Source organism: Canis aureus, chromosome 10 (assembly GCF_053574225.1).
Source record: "Canis aureus isolate CA01 chromosome 10, VMU_Caureus_v.1.0, whole genome shotgun sequence".
In the NCBI taxonomy this organism is placed as follows: Eukaryota; Metazoa; Chordata; class Mammalia; order Carnivora; family Canidae; genus Canis; species Canis aureus.
In genome coordinates this window covers 24161191-24180602 of record NC_135620.1, presented here as the reverse complement: position 1 = coordinate 24180602, position 19412 = coordinate 24161191, and the positions used below count along the sequence as shown (strand labels likewise).

At 44.8% G+C, this 19412-nt stretch overlaps 1 protein-coding gene and 1 long non-coding RNA gene across 5 annotated transcripts in view; one reads left to right on the top strand and one right to left on the bottom strand.

Moving 5' to 3' along the window:
• SAR1B (secretion associated Ras related GTPase 1B) overlaps positions 1 to 5211 on the top strand; it is a 29971-nt gene extending 24760 nt beyond the window's left edge. Inside the window, exon 7 of the mRNA XM_077911719.1 lies at positions 536 to 5211. Coding sequence (XP_077767845.1) covers positions 536 to 652 — 117 coding nt within the window. The 3' untranslated portion in view covers positions 653 to 5211. The remainder of the gene's footprint in view (positions 1 to 535) is intronic.
• The window catches only part of LOC144322115 (uncharacterized), a 43671-nt gene extending 33925 nt beyond the window's left edge, over positions 1 to 9746 (bottom strand). For all 4 annotated transcript variants that reach the window (XR_013387681.1, XR_013387683.1, XR_013387684.1 and 1 more), the window contains exon 1: positions 9621 to 9746. This is a non-coding gene — a long non-coding RNA (uncharacterized LOC144322115). The remainder of the gene's footprint in view (positions 1 to 9620) is intronic.
• Between the last annotated feature and the right edge of the window lie 9666 nt (positions 9747 to 19412).

Genomic DNA, 19412 nt, shown 5'->3' with positions numbered 1-19412 from the left:
TCAACTCCCCATTTTTAGAAAATGCCTTGTTAATCATAAACCTACTCAGAAAGTTTTGTCTTTAATATTAGTGAAGCCGGGACGCCTGGGTGGCTCTGTGGTTAAGCGTCTGCTTTCAGCTCAGGGCGTGATCCTGGAGTCCCGGGATCGAATCCCACATCGGGCTTCCTGCATGGAGCCTGCTTCTTCTCCCTCTGCCTATGTCTCTGCCTCTCTCCACCCCCCCACCTGTCTCTCATGAATGAATAAATAAATAAATGAATGAATGAATGAATATTAGTGAAGCCAGCTTGGGTGACTTAAATTTTTCCTAAGTCAAAGGTTATTTTCATTCTTGTGTGCCTCACAAATTCCCCTCTTTCTACTGAGAGAAGGAGGTTTCCTGTGTGTCTAAGAGACTTATCTGCCCAACACCCAAGGCTTAGCACAGTTACCCTTTGTTCTGAGATGTAGAAGCTGCATTCGGCTGTAAAGTGGAGCTTTTATTTAAAAAAGGGGTCATCCATCATAATATAATGTCTCTCTTCCTTTCTAGGGCAATGTATCTCTGAAAGAACTGAATGCCCGACCCTTAGAAGTTTTCATGTGCAGCGTGCTCAAAAGGCAAGGTTATGGAGAAGGTTTCCGTTGGATGGCACAGTACATTGATTAACAACCTCTTGCATCGGTTCCAGGTCTCACCATTCAGGCCTACTCAGAGATTTGATCATTCAACATGCATAACTTGAATTCAATAGACTTTTTGTTGGTTAGAAAACATGTTTTTTAGATTATTAATATTATATCAACTTAATTTGAGTGGAAATTGAAAACTGATTCAAGTAAGTTTGAATATCACGTTAGCTTTCTAATTCCATAAAAATAGTTTATACAGTTTAATATCTGACATTTCCCCCAGTGCCATTTATAAAGAACAACTTTCCAGCAGTACATTTGAAGCACTTTTTAACAATGTGAAGCTACAAATATAAACCATGTTTAAAAGCTCATCATGTTAAATTTTTATGTACTATTTTGGAACTAGTTTTTAAATTTTAGATTATATGTCCACCTATCTTAAGTGTACAGTTAATAATTAGCTTATTGATGATTGCATGATGCCTTACCGTTTTCAATAATATTTTTTCTTATGCAAACGTCATGCAATAAAACACACCCTGATGTTTGGCATCCTTCTTGGGCAGATGTCTCATTTTAATGTGTCTTATCTAGCTAGTGTCCTCTGAAATTTTGAGTATTTAATAACATACATATGAGGGGGTTGTGGGGAAAGGAGACCACTTCAGAATTTTTTAGGATAATGTTTAAGTCTCTAGAGGCTTTTGCATTTACCAGAAGAAAAGTTGCTTATACCACATTTATCTCTGAATCATGTGTATTTGTAACAGTAATGCTACTATTGTTAGTGCTGTTGGGGTCCACATCCTCATTTCTGTGAGATCGGTCTTCTGAAGAAAAGCACATCTTCTGGTACAACAAAAGGTAATCTGGGGTTTGATAGGCCCTGTAGCTCTATTCCAGTTGTCAGATTCTGAAGTGTTCCAAACTTTTTGGTGCCTGGTTTGGTCATTTGTGCCTTTTCCCCAAAAGTAGTGACAGGCATCAGTCTCCCCACATTTAGAGGTACTCCTCAGTTCCTTTTACATAATGGTATTCCCAGGGCAAGCAACAAGTAGCACCTTGTGCATAGTTTCATTGTGGAGGCCTGCATGTGTGAGGAGAAAGGATGCCTGTTCCGCTTCAGTTGTCACTGAGCTGTGTGGGGATTCTGGTCCTGTCCTATAGCTCTTTTGCATTATCTAGCATATTTTATTTCTCAGTAGAAATAAATGAATGCTGTGTTCAATTTTCTTAACTGCTCTCAGCTCTTTATATAGCACCAAGGCTTTGGTTTTAGAAATAATACTTGCCATGTGATAGTGTCTGCAAGCCTCGCTGGTAGACTAACATTTTAGTTAGCTTTTAAAGCACTTTAACCTTCTAAGAAATTGAGTTCTTTTTTTCCCATGAAATTCTGAGATTCCCATGATTACTAAAATAAGCTGAAAGCTAAGTGCCAAGCGTGTATTTTTTTAAAGACTCAAACTTGAGAGTTAGTTCTCTCTTGGTTATAAACCAGGATTTTATAATATATTTAACCAATTCCATTGCAAATAGATTGCTCCAGTTCCATCAAGAATACTTTCAGTATCAGAATTAGTGTTTTCTTTAGCTGTTTTCCAAATCAGTTATTCTAGTTCTTTCCGTCATCAATAATGGAACATCTGAGATACACAAGGATTGAGGGATATAACTGGAAGGACTTACCAGTTAGCTAAACTAGCAAGGTCATTTCAACGTGACCTTTGGTTTTAGTAATATGGCTCTTCTGTTGCACTTTAAGCTTCCTTTCAAATGAAAATAAGAGCATCTTCCCTGCTTAGAATCATTGGTAGCATCATGGAAAAAGGAGGAAATGACCTATCAACCTTTTTGGTTTATTCTGCCACATGGGGTTCAAATACTCACTTCTAGGGGCACCTGACTGGCTCATTTGGTGAAACATGTGACTCTTGATCTTGGGGTTGTGAGTTCAAGCCCCACATTGGGGTGTAGAGATTACTTAAATAAAAAAATCAAGTACTTCTAATATCCTGACTAAACAGAACCAGGCTTTATTAAAAGTAACTGCCTCTCGTTGTTGGTATCTGTCTTGAGCTCCTATAAAGACATGCCTTTTCTTCAAGTATTTCCTTATACTATGATATTGAGAAGTTAATTATTTGTGTCATAAATTGGTATAAAGGAAAAATTCTTTGTGATACAAAATACATCACTCCAGAATTCTCATTCTGATTCTGACAGTGAGATCAAAGAAACAAAGTCAGTTGTGTACCACAGCTAAACTGTGGATATTTTCCCAATGATTTAAGATTCTTATGGCCTGAGCATTCAGAAATGAAGCTGCACTTAGCAGCAGCCGGCTTTCCCCACCCCCAGTTCCAGCTCCAGGGAGATGGGCTCTAGATATTGGGCTTACTATCTCACTCTTCCAGCTCCTCCAGGCACATACACTGAGTCACTGTTCCCCTTCCTAGAGAGGCCTATTAAGAAGATGGCAAGAAACAATAGAAACATAGGGAAAAAATGTACTCTCTCTGTGCCCGTGCAAGTGGGTGCACCTGTGCAATATTCTGGGGTAATTGGTAGAATTGCAGACATAGGTTAATTTTCTACCTTCTACCATAAGGTGTGAAAATGTACACAAGGCAAGATTGGATTCCATATAAATCAGGCACTGCTCAAAAGAGGTTTTAGAATCTTTAGTGTAAAACTCTAAAAGACAAGATCTCAGACCACATTTTTCATTTTAATGAAACCTTTAACCCCATACCTCTTTCAGGGACTGCTATTATATACTTTTGGGTAATGTTTTAAATTGATTCTGGTTTGTCTTTATCTCAGTGAATTTTTAGGATGGACAGCATAGCATTTTTTTTTAATTGGGGCCAGACATTTTCTAAACTACATGAAAAAATATTCTTCACCATTGGCTTGGTTGACCCAGTATCTTTGAGTGCCAAAGATGTATGAATTCAGATATTGCCTGCGCAGATGTAAAGTTTAGTTTTGTGTGCCTGTGTATATAGACACACTTATTGTGGTTTACAGTAGTGTTTCTTTTCCTTAGTTTTGAACCAGCTCACACTTCCTAGTGCTTTCCAGCACATAAACTACTTGCAAGGTTTACATGTTATGAAACTACTGGTTGTGATTCAGTGTGGCATTTCAGTCTTGATAGTTATGTGAATAAAATTCACAAGGGAATATTGCCAAATAAATTTTGACCAGAGTACAATGAGAAGAGCTAATATGAAGGGAATGCTCTCAAAGTATCTTGTGTTCATTTTAGAGTATATTGCTTAGATCATTTTAAACCTATGTAAAAGTTGAAGCTTCAAAAAATCTCGAAGAAAGCATGAAAACATACAGATTAACAAATAAAAATTCCTTAATGCAAAATTAATGATAAATTAAAGGTTCTCTATAAACCTTTTAATTTTTTTTTGCTATAAATATAAGAGTTCAGAAAACAGTGTATCTTCAATTAAGGTCTAAATTCCTAAGGCTACAAGGGGGTAGCTTCCATCATTGTTCTTTTGAAATGCAAATTAGTGCTTTTTAACCAACAAACAAATCTTGGAATATAGGACTGTGCCTCCGTGGAAAATGGGATTTTGTTAAAACCGTTTCCACTTCTGAACCCTGGAACCATCCCCTCTCACACTCCCACACCACCCCTGGATAAAAAGAATGAAGGGAATCTACAGAGTCTATTGAAGATGTAGCTCTGAACCAACTCATTTTTGTCCTCAAAATTTAGAACATTAAATAACATGCATTTAATACCACTGACCGATTGTTCAGGGATTTGACCACACTTTTAAAGAGATTCAAAAGTAATTAGAGTGAGCAAATTTATCCAAAGTAAACTTTGTTTCAGGAGCATCCTTGCTCCAAATAGATTTTAGGGCCATTTTTTTGCAAAGCCTTTTTGAGTGGTTTCACGCAGTTATTTTTGGAAAAGCTGCATTGGAGTGGATAAATTCTTCTTCAGCATGCATTTTAAATGAGGGAGGAAGAATTCGATTTAATTTCAGTTTCAAATATTTTGGGGTAAAAGATAGTTCTACAGCTTTTGACATTCAAGAGGTCTTTGGAATTGTTTTATCAAGTGTGGGCACATCAGAATGGCCAACTTCACATGGGTTTCTCTATTCCCTGGTGCTGCTCATAACCTGAACTCATCATCAGTTGCCATACTGAGGTGAGAGCACTCAGGGTGAATGTAGTCACGTTTCTTTAAAAGTGATCAAAGTGTTTTCTGTGGTGAGGCCTTCAGTATTTGAACGCAGAGTATGCGGAAGTGGTAAGTCAGTGTAAGTTTTTCGTCATTAACCTTGTTTGCACTTTTGTACACTGCTGCTTGCACTAGCATCTTAGTGTGAATTTTAACAATGGTTTTACAGTGTATACAGATTGTTAAGTATAATTTATATAAATATGTTTCTGTTTACCTTTATGTATTTTACAAAGAACAGCTATGATAGATGGTTAAAGGTTCTTGAATTGTGTTTTTATGTTATTTTGATTGTGTTCTATTATCATTCACCCCCTATGAATTCGAGTGTCAGGAGTAGAAAAATAAATGCTAACACAGTCTTTGAAAAACTCTAATGTCAAGTTCCATTTTTATCATCCAACTATAATTTTCATTTTGCTCACTGGAAATTTCTTAGACTTGGAAATTATGAAGGTAATAGAACTTTCCATTTGTACAGAGGTTCTGAACAATCTGCTTAAGTACCAAATCCTCATTTTACCTGAAAACAACTTAAGGACAAACTGAAGTATGACTGGTACAATGTTGACTCGGCTGAAATGTGAAAAATCACGCTTTTATCTACAAATCGTTGTTTTTATCTACATCATAGTTCTCTAGCTTTAGTATGCATCAGAATCTCCTAAGATTTTATTTTTTACAAAAACTCTATACCCAGTGTGAAGCTTGAACTCATGACACCTGAGATTAAGAGTATCACATGTTCTGACTGAGCCAGCTAGGAGCCCCTCCTGGAAAGGTTTTTCTTACAAAAGAAAAAAGTAATCCTATCAAAGATCATGATTTGGTAGATCTAGGGTGGAGGGCAGGAACCTGAATCATTAACAAGCTTCTCAGGTTTTTCTGATGCGAGAATACGTGGATTTTTCATTTAGCAGAAACAGTGATATAAGAATACTAAATACTAATAACACTAAATCATCATTGGTTCATCAGTGAAGAAAAAAATCATTTTGGTAAGGAATACTGAGCTACTTTTGAGATTCAATCCTTCCTATCTTTAACCTTTCTCACTAACAATGTGCAAAATGACAACAAGCTTTGGGCTAGCTCTTTTAACACAAGCAATCATGATTCTATTACAGTCCATCAAATAGATTTACCTCTGGACTCAAATGATTTGTTGAGTTGAAACTAACAAGAAGATAGAAATAGTGAGCAATGAAGGGATAATGTGAAATAAATGATATCGTTTATTTAGCTCATTTTCTTGAATTTTACTATGTCATCTTCAGCTAGACTATCTGATATTTGTACCAAAGGTCCAAGTCCTTCAAGAGTCACAGACCCCTGCAGAACATGAAACACCTTGTTGGGAATAGGGACCCTAACCCCAAGAAACAATGTGAATGTAAATGAAGGCTTTTGGGTGGTGGCCACTGTTTTTAGAAAGGTAGGACACTGCTTAAAAACTTTTTAAAAGTCCTAAAACATGGGCAGCCCTGCTGCCCACCAACAAAGGCCAGGGCCTCTGAAAAGCCTCTTATCTCGATTTACTTAAAATTAGACATTAAGGGGGTACCTGGCTGGCTCAGTCCGCGGAGCATGCAACTCTTGATCTCAGACGTGAGTTTGAGTTCCATGTTGGATAGACTTTACTTAAACTTAAAAAAATAAAAATTATGGGCACCTGGGTGGCTCAGTCAATCAGACGTCTGGCTTTGGCTCAGTTCATGATCCCAGGGTACTGGAATAGAGCCCTGTGTCAGCTCCACACTCAGCTTGGAGTCAGCTTCACCGTCTGCCCCTTCCCCCCACCCTCCCTGACACCCCCCACCTCCCCGGCGCTTGCGTGCGCGCGCACTCTCTCTCTCTGTCAAATAAATAAAAATCTTTAAAAATAAGTAATTGGGGCAGCCTGGATGGCTCAGCGGTTTAGCGCCTCCTTCAGCCCAGGGTGTGATCCTGGAGCCCTGGGATTGAGTCCCACCTCAGTCTCCCTGTATGGAGCCTGCTTCTCCCTCTGCCTGTGTCTCTGCCTCTCTCTCCTCTCTGTGTATTCTCATGAATAAATAAAATCTTAAAAAAAAAAAAAGTAAATGAAAATTACAAAATAAATTTGACATCAGGGTCAATAATTTTCTGCCTATTACTTAGGATATAGAGTAAGCCTTGCTTTGGAATATGGGTTTTTGATTTGAGGAGTTATTTAAGATGTTTATTAAAGTCACTAACTTCAGTGATGGCAACATGCCACTACAAACAAGCTCTTTTATGTTGCAAAAATAAACTCATGAGCTTTCAAGAAGAAATAATTGGAGGCGAGTTACAGGTAACAGGAGTCAAAATGGAGATTTTTGTTCACTGCTTTCTTTTTTTAAGCTGAAGGGGCTGAAGCCAGGCGCCAAACCGCTGACCCACCCAGGGATTCCATGTTCACTGCTTTCTTGAGCAAAAAGCAACTAAAGGTGAAATTCAGTAATGGAATTGTATTCCCTTTTGATCTGGGATTAGCAAAATTTCAGAAACTAGAGAGATTACAAACATTACCAAGTTACAGCACCACTTTTATGGTTCTCCTAGCACTTGGGTTTGGGTTGAAGTCTGTCTAGATGTATCTCTTGACTGAGAAGCCATACCAGACTGAATACAGTCTGGAGAAAATCAAGTTGACTTTTGTCTATTCTAGGGACTTAAAAAAAAAAAGTTGGGGCGCCTATGTGGCTCAGTGGGTGAAGAAACTGACGATTTCGGCTCAGATTATGATCTCAGGTTCCTGGGATCAAGCCCTGCTTTGGGCTCTGTGCTCATCAGGGTGGGTGTTTCAGGATTCTTTCCCTCTGCTCCTCCCCTAGCTTGGAAACACGCACATGTTCCTTTTTCTCTAAAATAAATAAATAGGATCCCTGGGTGTCTCAGTCGGTTAATCATCTGCCTTTGGCTCAGGTCATGATTCTAGAGTCCTGGGATCCAGTCTCACCTTGAGCTCTCTGCCCCGTGGGTGGCTTCTTCCTCTCCCTGTGCCCCTCCCTTCTGCTCATGCGTTCTCTCTCTCTCTCTCAAATAAAATCTTGAAAAATATAAATATTAATAAAATTTTTAAAAAATTTAAAGCAGCATACAATGTTATATTAGTTTCAGGTGTACAGCATACTGACTTGACAATTCTATACATTACTTAATGCTCGCCACAGTAAATATCGTCACCATCTGTCACCATACGTTATTATGATATTGACTATATTCCTTATACTGTCCTTTTCATCTCTGTGACTTTGTTATTTTTAAACTGGAAGCTTGTACCTCCTAATCGTCTTTATGCCCTGCACCTGGCCCAATACAAGAGCCCTCTTGCCTTCATTTCTCTCGCCTGCAATGCCCCACACGTGCCTTATCCAAACTTTTCACCTTTAAGGCCCGCATCGAGTTCTGCCACCTGAGACACATCTGTGACACCTCCATAAAAACAAATTACTGGACTCAAGGCACTGCCTCTAGCCAAGTGTTTTGCTGTACAGATTCTCTAGATTAAGTAAATTAGTATATTTTCCTGGAAAACACACACCCTTTAACTGTAGCCGAGGAACATTTTGTTAAGGCAGTTTAGCAGAGGAAGGGGTTTGGACATCACAATGTGGTAACAAAACCAGTTCAACTCCATTAGTGCCTTACTTATGAATAACTGTAGCATGGGGGCACCTGGGTGGAGCAGTGGGTTAAGCCTCCAATTCCTGGTTTTGGCTCAGGTCATCATCTCAGGGTCTTGGGATCAGGCTCCACGCTCAGCAGGTAGCTTGCTTCTCTCTCTCTCTCTCTCTCTCTCTCTGCCTCCCCCCCCCCCCCGTTTCTCTCTTGCACCCTGCAGGCGTGTGCTCTAAAATAAATAATCTTTAAAAAAAAATAGAGAACTCTAAAAAAATAACTGCATGGGGGCACCCAAGTGGCTCAGTGGTTGAGCGCCTGCCTTTGGCTCAGGTTGTGATCCCACCGCCCGATGGGAAGCCTGCTTCTCCCTCTGCCTTTCTCTCTGCCTCTGTTTCTTATGAATGAATAAAATAAAATCTTAAAAAAAAAAATTAACTGCATGAGGAACCACTATTAGCTTTGGGAGTGGGTCCTAGTCTTCAGATTGACTGAGTGTAGCTGACACACAATGTTACATTTGTTTCAGACGTACAACCCACTGATTCAACAACTCTATACCCATAATTGTAGCTACCATCTGATATCATTTTCAGTCTTACCGCAGGAAAAAAAAAAAGGACGGTCAAACACTGATCATCTCTCAATTTGGGAGGAATGAAAAAGGCCTAAATTTTATTCGAGGGAGCAATGGCACTCAACAAATGGTAGTCATATATATAACAATGTACATTTATGTACAAAATTTAACGCCTGGATTATGTCCGAATAGGCAAAAGTGTTGGTAGCAGGCTTAGGTCTCAACATGAGATTCCCCGACTTGTCAGAAGTCCTCGATCTCTTGAAATGTGATACAGAACGTCGTGTTCAGTTGTGTGGGTATATTCTACTGCGAAAACGGTTCACAGTTTGCATCACGGTCGCAAATAAGTTCCTGAACCAAAATAGGCGGGGAACCAGAAAGACCGTCAAGCTTTGATTTAGGGACAAGGAATTGGGGGTGACCTCAGGAAGCGCCTCGGGTCACCTGAGGAGAGTAAAAACCAGCAGTACGGGCCTCGGCCTGCGGCCCCTCCTGCAAAAGGTAGGCCCACCCCGGCCTCCCTTTCCTCTGCCTCTTGGGCCCGGCAAGGCCTCCAGATCTCCCTCCGATTACCTCCAGAGCCCCGCGCGGGAGGAGGAAACGCACCAAGCCTCAGCCGCCAGCAGGAAGCACCACCTGCCCACCGCGCCATGACGACTCGTCAAACCGGGCGCGGGGGCGGGGCCGAAGCGCGGGGCGGGGCGGCGGGGGAGCCTCGGCCTATGAGGGAGCGGCGTCCGGATCCCGGGGGCGGGGCGGCGGGGAGAGCCCCGGCCTATGAGAGAGCGGCGTTCGGGTCCCGGGGGCGGGGCGGCGGGGAGAGCCCCGGCCTATGAGAGAGCGGCGTCCGGATCCCGGGGGCGGGGCGGCGGGGAGAGCCCCGGCCTATGAGAGAGCGGCGTTCGGGTCCCGGGGGCGGGGCGGCGGGGAGCGTGTGGATTCCGCGGACGTCACACCTGAGAACCTCCGCGAGTCCCACTGCGTGCTGGCGCCGCTGAAGACCTATTAGCGCTGATGGAAGCCGCTGTGCGCCTAAGGGTCCCACTGCGCATGAACACAGCTCTGACAGCTTCTGGACGGAGCTCCGCAACGCTGCTGTCTCTCCTGACTGCCTGGCAGCAGATGGCAGGGGCACGGAGCTGTTTGGAGAGCAGCCCGAGCTTTGCTCCACCCCCGCTTCTCTGTAGGGCCAGGCTCAGAACCATCAGTCCTCTGGCACTTGGGTGGAGAAGCAGTGTTCCCACCGTTCTGACTACCTGATGACTGGACGGCCTTTGCCTACCACTCCATCTGCTGGGCTGGGCAGAACAGGGAGGAGGTCCCTACCGGGGCTCTTGCTCTTCTTCTTCTTGCCCTTCTTGCCTTTCTTCTTTCTTCTTCTTTCTTCTTCTTCTTCCTCTCCTTTTCTTCTCCGTCTCTCACACACATAGCTTTATATATGGGGAGCTATTACTTATCACCAGGCACTTGCCAAGTATTGTGCTGGTGTTAGATTGGGTGCTTGGCCTCACATTTTGTCTGCTTTTCCCTTAGTCAACAGGCATTTCTTGAACACACACCTGCTGTCAACTGGCATCACATATCAAAAAATGGGTAAAGATATCCCCAAGATATACCGTGGGAGGTGAAAGGAAGACACACCTAGGGCAGCCCGGGTGGCTCAGCGGTTTAGCGCCGTCGTCAGCTCCGGGCGTGATCCTGGAGACCCAGGATCGAGTCCCACATCGGGCTCCCTGCATGGAGCCTGCTTCTCCCTCTGCCTGTGTCTCTGCTTCTCTCTCTGTCTCTCATGAATAAATAAATAAAATCTTTTTTTTTTAAGGAAAGAAATATATTAATGGAAGTTGTGTTTCAATTTATGGGAGTTTGTGACTCCTGGTCATCAGTTTGTGAGTTTGGGCTCCACGTTGGGTATAGAGTTTACGAAAAAATAAACTTTTTAAAAGATCAGTTTATGGGACTGATTTTTTTCCTTTAGTTCTTTCTATATTTCCCAAATATTCTTTAGTGAGATATAATACCTTTACTATAAAATGAGAGAACTTTTTTTTTTCCTGAAAGCCAAATGAGGTTTATCAGGAGAGGTAGTATAAAGTGATGCATTCCTGGAAAGCAATTAGGCAATATATAACAAGAATCATAAACCTACTCCTTTGACCTGCTCCTGGGAACCTTATGCTAAAGCAATCCCAAGAAGGGGGAATACTAGCTTCAGAAAGATGTATGGCAGCCCAGGATGGAATACGGCCTGGTTTCCAGCTTGAGCAAATTGAAGCTTACACCCTCTATAGAGCATTCATAGCCTTGAGGAAAGGAGGTCACAAAGACTTCCGGTGGGGTAATATTTACTACAATGCTAATTGCAGGCAATTGTGTATTAGTATTACTGCAACCACGACATTAAAAACTGTAGAGACGGGAATGCCTGGGTGGCGCAGCGGTTTAGCGCCTGCCTTTGGCCCAGGGCGTGATCCTGGAGACCCTGGATCTAGTCCCGCGTCGGGCTCTGGGTGCATGGAACCTGCTTCTCCCTCTGCCTGTGTCTCTGCCTCTCTCTCTCTGTGTAACTATCATAAATAAATAAATAAAAATTAAAATAAAATAATAAAATAAAAACTGTAGAGAGAAAAAAATAAAATAAAATAAAAACTGTAGAGACGGAACGCCTGGGTGGCTCAGTGGTTAAGGGGCTGCCTTTGGCTCAGGTCATGATCCTGGAGTCCCAGAATCAAGTCCCGCATCAGGCTCCCTGCATGGAGCCTGCTTCTCCCTCTGCCTGTGTCTCTGCCTCTCTTTCTCTGTGTGTCTCTCATGAATAAATAAAAAATATATTTTTAAAAAGACACACCTAAACATGGCCAAGGAGGTTTCTAGAAACCAGGGACCAGAAGGACTGGTTAGGTGGAGAAGAGGGGATGTGCCAATTAAGTAGCTTGCAAAGACAAAGACTCAGCAATAAAGACCAGGATGTAATTTGGGGACTGGTAGAGGTCAGTGCCTGAAGAGGACTGTGGGGAGAATGTAGTTGGAGAAGGCAAGAGTGGAGAGAAAGACTGGAGAGCATGTCCCCTCCACCTGGGGAGGAAGCGGGAGAAGAGGGGCATTCTTTTCCCATTCTCCGACCTTTTACCTGTAATGATATTTATTTCTTTTTTTTTCTTTTTTTTAATTTTTATTTATTTATGATAGTCACAGAGAGAGAGAGAGAGGCAGAGACACAGGCAGAGGGAGAAGCAGGCTCCATGCACTGGGAGCCCGACGTGGGATTCGATCCCGGGTCTCCAGGATCGCACCCTGGGCCAAAGGCAGGCGCCAAACCGCTGCGCCACCCAGGGATCCCCTGATATTTATTTCTAACACTGGTTTCAAAACCAGCATTGTATGATGTATGGCCATGTTTTCCAACCCACGTCCGAGCTAGTGATCCACAGGATAGGCTGCTCTTGGGACCATCAAATCAGGATCAGGATATGGTATTTGAAGCTGGGACCATCTGGATAGACGTGTCCTTCTCAGAATGCCACACTGACTGTTGAGCATATGTACCAGAATGTGTGACATTGACAATGGGCAAGATGCTGATCTGAGGTAAAACTAACAGAAAAGCTTGAAGGTGTTGAGACAGCAAGGATTGGCAACCTATAAAATGCCTGGCTTGAGCCCTGTGGTCAGTTGTGGGTGCTCACTGAGGATGCTGCTGGGAGATGGGGGCTGAGACAGCATCTGTCCCATCTGACCCATCTCTCTGTAGACCTCTGACCTGGGACTGGCTTTACCTGAAAAAATGGGGATTTGGTGGTTCCATCTATGAAGCAAAGCAAGTGTAATTGTAGGGGAAAGGAGGAGCATACATACCCTGCATTCTAATCCCCTAGTAAAGTACCCAACTTGAAGAATCAGATGGGCATATCTTAACTCCTCAGGTAGCCTAAGGGCTGTCCAGGGAACACTGGACTGGACATGATCTATCTCTGTGTCTCATGGGCTCTGAGGACCTGTGAATAGAAACACCCAGGTTTCAAGGAGCCTTTTTTTTTTTTTTTTTTAGCACAAATGACTTAGCACAGGATTGCTTTTATTTATTTATTTTTTAAGATTTATTTTTTTATTCATGATAGACATAGAGTGAGAGAGAGGCAGAGACACGGGCAGAGGGAGAAGCAGGCTCCCTGCAGGGAGCCCGATGCGGGACTCGATCCTGGGTCTCCAGGATCACGCCCTGGGCCAAAGGCAGGCGCTAAACCGCTGAGCCACCCAGGCTGCCCACAGGATTGCTTTTAAAATGACAGTCTCTGTGTCATTAAAATTCAGAGGCTGTTCTAAAGAAGTTGGCTTGTAAGACTGAGTAAGGGACAGGCAAGGCTAGAGAGGGAGAGACAGGTCGGGGGCTAGTAGTCAGGCTCACAGAAACCCCCATGTGGAGAAATGTTATAGACAAGATATTAAAGAGGAAGGGACCATAACATACCCACCTTGTTTATCTTCAGTGTTACAAATGAGATACTTTTCAAGTTCCCTGGTCAGTTTTCTTTAAAAGACGAACCATAAAAGCCCTCAGTGGCAACCCATTTGGGACCCGTCTCACTCTGTAGAGCTTTGTTACTCTCCTTTCCGTGCTCACCTTCACTTAATAAACTCCCACTTCACTTCATCCTTTAGTAGTGAGATTCATTCTTCGCCTCCTTGAGACAAGAACCCTGCAACCCTGCAACAAGATGAGGTTTCACACCCCACTACTCCCCTAACTCTGAGGTCCTGTCACCCAGATGCAGCTTCTCAGATGAGGGCCAAACAGGAACCAGGGTGAATGGTGCAAGTTGGTGCCAGTCCCACACTCTTTCTTGCATAGTAGGAAGTGCTCCTGGTGGGGGTGCGGTGGGGGTTGAGGCAGGGCTGAGGTTTGCTTGAGATTTGAGCATCCTTCTAATTCCTGCTGCCTCTTCAGGGCGCATTATTCCTCCTTTGACGTTAACCCATTATTGAGTCTTAAGGCCCACCTGACTCCTTCCCAAATCTCCTAGGCTTCTGTAATTTAATGGGCATCAGTGTTGTGGCTGGCATGTGGGAAGCAAGGCTATGAAACTTAGCACCTGTGACCAGAACCAGGCGGTCACCCACAGCCCCGGAATGGGAGTTTGGAGCATCCACAGGTGAAAGCTTATTTTGCTGAGTAACTTTTCTTCCTTGGCTTCTCTTACAAACCCCAGCTGCTCTTCTGAGTTTCATGTTGCTCATAGCCTTCAGTCCCTAGCAATGGAACACTCCTTCTTTGCAAAAAGGGGTGGGGGACAGGAGGGACAGTCTATTCAGCTACTCTTGGGTTACAAGGTTTCAAGTGTACAGGATGGCCACCAAGGAACTCAGAATGCCGGTCAGCTGAGTGTTTCTCAGGCCCAGGCAGCTGACTGTCACAGGTATCACATGAGCTGCTCCCCTGATGACTGGCAGATATTTACAACCAGCCCCTCTTTCAGCCCCCACCGAGGGAGCAGCCATGCCCTGACCCCAAACCATAGTTGTCCTGGTTGGGGGTAGGGAGGCCCATGAGAACTTGTAAACAACCAGGCTTTACCAGCTCAGATTCCAGGAAGTGAGCGTTAGTAAACAAATCCCTCTGGCCTCCTCACCTCTGGTTAGGTGCCAGCCCTAGAGCAGTCTCTGCCCAAACCTCCTCTTCCCCAACTCTTACACCTTCAGGGACTCCTCGTTTTGCCCACCTCATGTCCATGTCCACGTCTACTTAGCACCTCTCAGCTGCCCTGCATGGTGTGTCCAACAAGAACTGTCATCCTCATATAACAAATGAAGAAATTGAGGCCCAGAAGGACCAAACTACAGGTCCTTAATTCTCCATTACCCCAAGCCCCTAGATTTGAGTTTAAGCTTTGAGTTGGGGGTTCTTGGGGAGTCATGGGTGCTCCAGGAAAAGCAGAGGCCCAATATAAACTTTTTTTAAAAAGTTTTTTAGAATGGCTTCCTTTTGCTTAACATTATATTTGCTGTTGCAACCAAGCAGTTGTACCTTACTGAAAATAGCAGAGATTCCACACTCTGTGAAAAAACACATAGCATAAAATGCACATAGCAACTTTTATGTATATATGTATTTGAGAGAGAAAGAAAGAGCACACAGGTGTCCCGGGGGCGGGGAGGAGCAGAGGAACAGAGAGAAACTGATGCTCTTGCTGAGCAGGGAGCCTGACACTGGGCTCGATACCAGCACCCTGGGATCATGACCTGAGCCAAAGGCAGACACTCAACTGACTGAGCTACCCAGGCACCTGCACATACCAGCTTCTACATGTAAAGTATAGTGCTATCAACCATATGCCCCCTGCTGTGTACCAGATCTCCAGAATCCCCTCTCCTACCTCTGCACCTGCAACTGAATTCAAGGGCTTTCCTGCTTGGGTGTATCAAATGGAACACAACTCAAGGAAGTGTTGAAAGCAAAAAGGTTTTACTACTTGTCACAAGTAAGGAGACAAGGAGGTAGCTCTCAAAGCACTGCCTCTTCTTAGGGTTAGGGGCTTTCATTCTGTATGCCTCGGAACAAGGCCAGGAAGCTTAACACACAGAACTTACACATATTTTGGGCAGCCCTGGTGGCGCAGTGGTTTGGTACCACCTGCAGCCTGGGGTGTGATCCTGGAGACCTGGGGTTGAGTCCCACATTGGGCTCCCTGCATGGAGCCTGCTTATCCCTCTCCCTCTGCCTGTGTCTCTGCTTCTCTCTCTGTGTCTATGAATAAATAAATAAAATCTTAAAAAAAAAAAGAAAGGAACTCATACATATTTTGACTTAAGCCCTTCCATTCAGCTGCACATGCTCAGTGTGTCAAGGTGCTACATTGTTATGTTAAAAATGACTGAAAATCCCCACCTATGGGAGATTCTAGTATTACAATGAGCTTAGGGCAGTTTAGGGGGTTTCTCTGCAAGGCCTCAGCAACTGTCCAGCTCAAACTGGCTCATGCGATGGTGTATCTAAAGGAACACCTAGGCCCTAGGTCTCCTGGGTGGGAACAGTTTGTTCTATAAAACAGACACATTCTTTCCCTACTGTCGTCCTTCCTTACTACTGAGAGCTTGCACCCCTCTGATCCAGGTAACTCACCTTTGGGTCCTAGCTCACACACCCACTGAACAATTCCCGCCTCTTCTGCCCCCAACCCCTGACACCTACCACTCTACTTCTTGTTTCTACCAGGTGAACTACTTTAGATACCCCATACAAGTGCTATGGGGATGTATGTGTCTTTTTGTGATTGCTTATTGCACTTAGCAAAATGTGTGTGTACATCAGAATTTGCTTCCTTTTCAAGGCTGGCGTGGCTCTAACACCATTTCTTTTCTTTCTTTTTTTTAAAGATGTTATTTATTTATTCATGAGAGATACAGAGAGAGAGGCAGAGACACAGGCAGAAGGAGAAGCAGGCTCCATGCAGAGAGCCTGACGTGGGACTCGATCCTGGGTCTCCTGGGCCAAAGGCAAGCTCTTAACCATCGAGCCACCCAGGTGTCCCCTCTAACACCATTTCTTTATCCATTCATCTACTGATGGACACGTGGGTTCTTCTACATCTTGGCTATGGTGAATAGTATTGCAACCAATATAAGCATTTTAGACGCTGACCTGACCCAGTAAATAAATGGCCCATGGGCCTCAAACAGCTCTAGGTGGAAAGGTCCCTTCCAGGTGGAGTTTTCTTCAGCTTTGGGTTGGGATGTGAGATGAGATGGGACTGTAGCCCAGTGAGATAGGTACAGCTTGGGTTCTATGTGTCCTGGCTACTGGCTGCTGCCCCCTTTCCATTGCTATTGAACTTCAGGGGTGAGCATTTTGGGGTTGTGGGGACAGTCTTGGATCTGCTTCAGTTTATACACCATGGTAAATCACTCACCAGCGCCACCCCTCTGCTTGGGGCCATGACATAGTGGAGGACATGAGTCTCCCACTAGGATTGCCAGGTAAAATCCAGGAGGCAATATTTGGAACATACTAATGTTAAAGAATTATTTAGGATTTGTCTGAAATTATCATTTCACTGTGGGTCCAGGACTGTTATTTGCTAAATCTGGCAACCCTACCTCCTAACCCACCAAGGGTCTCCCTCACAAACCAGGACCAGGACCTTTGCATCCCAACCAGGTTCCCTGAGAATGGATGGTGTGGAAGCTTCTGAACTCTAGGCCTGGATTGGAGCATGGGGTGTCGAGCCGCATCCTGGTACACTAAGTTTGTCCCTAAGTCACCTGCTTGACTGCACCCCTATTTTGCCTTGGTCTATTTGACTCTTGGCCGTGAGTCTGCCTGAACCCCAGAAGTCTGCCTTAACATTCCTATTTCATAATCTCTTCTTTTATCAGGGAATCCCCAAATGGTGATCGTGAAGTCTCATGTGCTTCCTTGCTTCTCCTTGGGAATGAAGAAGAGTAGGTGGCTGGGGCTGACACAGAGAGGGGCAGCTGTGGCTTGACCCTCAGAGTGTGGAGGAGCTAGCCCTTGTGGACACCCTCAAGAGTCTGGCCAGGAGAGGTTGGAGCGTGGGGCTCTCCTGTGAAGGGGAGTGGAACATGAGACCACTTTGAGCAACCTGCTTTTCTGGCATAGGTCTGCAGTGTCTGAGTCCTGAAACCCTCCCCAAGAAAAAGGGCCTTCGCTGCTTCTGGCAGCTCTGGACACAGACAGACGTGCAACGAGAGGGACTGAGGCATCTCTGGGAGCGTGGAGTGCTCCCTCTCTAACCCACCGTTGATTGCCTTCCTGGCTTTAGCAGTTACAAGACAGCAGGGCAGGGAAATCCTCAGTCCACCCACCCAACCCAGGATGGGCACCCTGCAGTCCACCGACCCAACCCAGGGTGGGCACCTTGCCTGATGGGCACCCTGCAATGCCTTATCTTCTCAGGAGGCCTCTTGTCCCTTAACAGACACCCTGTTCCTGAAGGCTGATAAAGAAGATCCTTCTCTGTGCTGGCTCACGAAGAGTTGTGGATGGCAGGGCATGGGTATCTTGGGGACAAGGGTGTCTGGAGTTCTGAGAGGAGGGACTGCAGGGTTGGCCCCCTGCCCAGTGGGCCTTGACTTGGAGCTGGAGGCATGTGGGCCGGGGCCTGATGGACAGCAGATGGCGCCCCATACCCTACCCTCGCAGAAATTTGGTGAGAACAAGGAAGTTCTCAGAGACCTCTTCCGACTCAGCTTTCCCCTCACACTATGGTCTTTGTGAGTAATTGACACTGCTCACACTGCTCGGGGATTACACGATTAAAGTGTGTCTCCCACGCTGGCCCGGTCTCTCCATAGGGGTGCATGGACATTCTAATGTCCTCAGGGCCCAGTAGCAGGTGCTCAGTGAGTGTGCAATCAATGCAGGCAAGATAGAAGGTGGATGAAAGTCGCACCCCTCCTGGGAGATGCTGGGAGAGAACTGTCCCTCCACGAGGGAGCTGTGAACAGGTTGGTCCACGCGCATCCTGTCCTGTGTTCAGGGGCAGAGACAGCAGAGGCAGCAACAGAGGCAAAGGCCTAGGAGCAGCCAGCAGCTGGGAGACCCCTGCCTTGAAGCAGTCACCTGGACTCAAGTAGGTGCAGAGGAACTTGGCTGGGAGGTCTACTCCTCTGCCTTCGCCTGTGGAAAGGGCCAAGGACTCCTCGTGGCTGTCTGTCCCTTGCTCTGCACAAGCCTGGGTCAATCCAAAGCAACCCAGGAGACAGCCAGTGACTTCTAGGGCTACAGTGCCCAATAGAGTGGGTACTAGCCATATAGCCATTGAGCTTGAAAAGTGACTAGTTCAAACTGAGATGTGCTAAAAATATAACACACACAGAATATAAAATATCTTATTGGTAATGGTTTTGTATTAATACACGTTTAAGTGATTATATTTGGGTCTGATATGTTAAATACAATTGCTAAAATTCTATTTTACGTGTTTATTTTTACTTTTAGAATTACATGTGTGCGTGGACCTGATTTCCATTGAGCACTGTGGCTTTTGATCCACAGGTGCTTTGACCTCTCCTACCCTACATCTAGCAGCTAGGTCAGCTTTCAGGTGTGGGTCTTGCAGCAGGGTCCCTGTGTCACTTTTCTGGACCAACGTGGCCAAGTAGGCATGGTGTGGTGCTGGGGGAGTGAGGACGGAGAGGCTGGGGTGCGAAGCCCAGGGCAGCTGGCCCACTGGACAGGTGGGCTGGCCAATCAGGAGCCCAGGTTCATTCCCCATGCCTTCTGCGTTGTGGTCCCAGAACCTTGGATCTGGATGCACCCCTGGGGGCTAATGCATACTGCACCAGTGACAGATGGGGTAAACAACTGGTAAACAATTAACACAGTTGCTCCAGAAGCAGATTCTTTCA